The sequence below is a fragment of the Porites lutea genome, chromosome 8 (assembly GCF_958299795.1).
Source record: "Porites lutea chromosome 8, jaPorLute2.1, whole genome shotgun sequence".
Classification (NCBI taxonomy): domain Eukaryota; kingdom Metazoa; phylum Cnidaria; class Anthozoa; order Scleractinia; family Poritidae; genus Porites; species Porites lutea.
Window position 1 is genome coordinate 18,120,113 of NC_133208.1, and position 2,249 is coordinate 18,122,361.

General features: G+C 41.3%; 1 protein-coding gene across 2 annotated transcripts in view; it reads left to right on the plus strand.

Moving 5' to 3' along the window:
• The window catches only part of LOC140945859 (stimulated by retinoic acid gene 6 protein-like), a 21,095-nt gene extending 19,230 nt beyond the window's left edge, over positions 1-1,865 (plus strand). For both annotated transcript variants that reach the window (XM_073394912.1, XM_073394913.1), the window contains exons 9-10: positions 484-660; positions 987-1,865. In XM_073394912.1, coding sequence (XP_073251013.1) covers positions 484-660; positions 987-1,171 — 362 coding nt within the window. In that variant the 3' untranslated portion in view covers positions 1,172-1,865. The remainder of the gene's footprint in view (positions 1-483; positions 661-986) is intronic.
• The last annotated feature ends 384 nt before the right edge of the window (positions 1,866-2,249 follow it).

Below are 2,249 nucleotides of genomic sequence, written 5' to 3' on the forward strand. Positions count from 1 at the left end.
ATAATATCGATGTCATACGTCCCTATTTTTTTGCTCTCCCTCTCATCCCTTCTTTATCGCCTGATTTCTCCCTCCTCTCTTATCTTTTCGACACATTATCATCCTCCTCCCTGTGCTGTTCACAGACCCTTTATTTTTCCCCTTAAAGATCGTCGAGCGCGCGTATTTTCTATCGACAGATCGTCGAGCGCGCGTATGGAAATAAAAACCGCGGGGGATTTATTCACCCCCAGCGCCGGGAGTGCTCCTTGCTTGCTCTAGCGCGCTCGCATTGTCAGATTGTCTATGGCCAGGCTACTTCCTTCCTAAACCGTTTCTCTCCCTTCTCAAAAGAGTGTAACTTGTTAACAACGACATTTGCAATCCAATCATTCAACAAAGGCCTTCAGAGGCCTTTGCCTTTTAATGTGTTCATTCACTGGCATATGCTTGCCATGAGGTTCCAGTCTCCCTCCATCTCACTTATCTCCTTCTCTTCTACAGCATTTGTTGCTTACCTTGGTTTTATCAACCTGCTTGTTGCTCAGAGCCATCCCGTGATGCTTTTGTTTTGTCAGCTACTGATAAACAGGGACAAAGTTCACCAGCCTAATTCGGAATCTCCAGTAGGTGCTCAGTCTGAGAACCGCGATTGTTCAAAGGAAACTGGAGTTGCCTCTGGTATGTGCTTGGTTAACCTTGTTAAATCCATCAAATATTTGAAACATCATTTAAACAGTAGAACCCGACATAACCAGATGCGATTAGCGACTGGGGATACAAGCACCTGCGTCATTTCCTGGGCACTTTAAATCGGGGCCCTATTCAACACATTTCATTATAATTGGGGCGTAAAATGGTTACGTTATAGTTCGAGGGTTTGTATTAGGGAGTAAGCAAAGACGTTTTTGAGCGACGCACGTCAACCGGAACTGACGCTACAATTTTTAAAAACCTCACCTCTTTGGTGTATAGGCAGCTAATTCTGTTCTTTTTTTCGTTTGCAGTGTATGCTCGTGAGCGAAGACTCCCGCGTATGTCTCAAAAAGCATTCAATCGCTGGCATGTGACTGTGACACTGCTTCGTAACCCATGTCTTATCAAATATCGTAAGCGGGTTGGTATAAGTCGTGCAACTTCCGTTAGCCTGAGGAGTATCCGCACTGACTTGAGCGACCTGGTGCCTGCTTGACTCTTAGTAGGATTGTTGATTGCGGTGATACGTTTTGTTTTTTTCAACCAATTTTTTACTCGTGGTTAGAGACAACTGACTATAAGGAGTCTTTTAATTTGTTTTCTAGTAATAGATGAAATATATCGTATTATTTGGTGTTCTTTAAATAATCAGTTGTAACATTGTTTACTTGCCAGCAACATGAAAGAGTTAGAGCCTGGCGTAACTGGCTCAGTAAAAATTTTCTTATTCAGATCTTAAAGGAGCTGCGTCGACGAAATTAATTTTAACCAAATTCAGTCACTGGGAACTGTCCACCAAATTGAGCGAAACATTGAAACTACTGCTTAAAGCAATAGAAAGAAGATATCTCGGAGGCTATTATTCGATCTGCGTCAATTCCTCACATCATACATCCTTGAGACATATACTCAGCCTCATTCAGTAATTATTAAATATGCTTTTTTATACGCATTTAACAATAAAATAGCACAAGGAAACAAGTGTTAATATTAGCGTAAGGGAGGGGTAGGTGGGCTGTTTCCCAGAAACATAAATCGATCCATTTTTTGATCCAAAATGGATAAGAGTCTCAACAACAGAACATTCTCTGATGGCCACCCCTCCATTTTCTAGCCCCACCAATCAGGGCCCAACTTGGACTTGGACTTCGGGACCACGCAATTTGCTGAAGCAAATTCTATTCCGTCCACCCGACTGTCACTGTTTGATGTTAATACTCCTTCTTCTCACAATTTTCATCCTAGAAGATGACTTCAATTACTAAAGTAGGCTGAATGATCTTCGTAACGCTCTCGATCGGCTGATGAAGTGGCATAATCTGTCATTATAACGTGCTGACTCAATTGTGATATGAGCTGCGGTGGACTTGTACATGTAAAAGTTACTGAATGGTAGAAGAAAATTAAAATAATCTAATCTGCAACTCACTTCTTAAGCCATTTATTACCATTCTTTTTTCCCCTTCGTTTCCTTCAACATAAGGCCTGATCAACTTTGTTTTATAATTTCTTCAGTTATCTAAATTTCTCATTAAAACCAACACACAATGCACCGAAAACATTTCCGCGAAAAC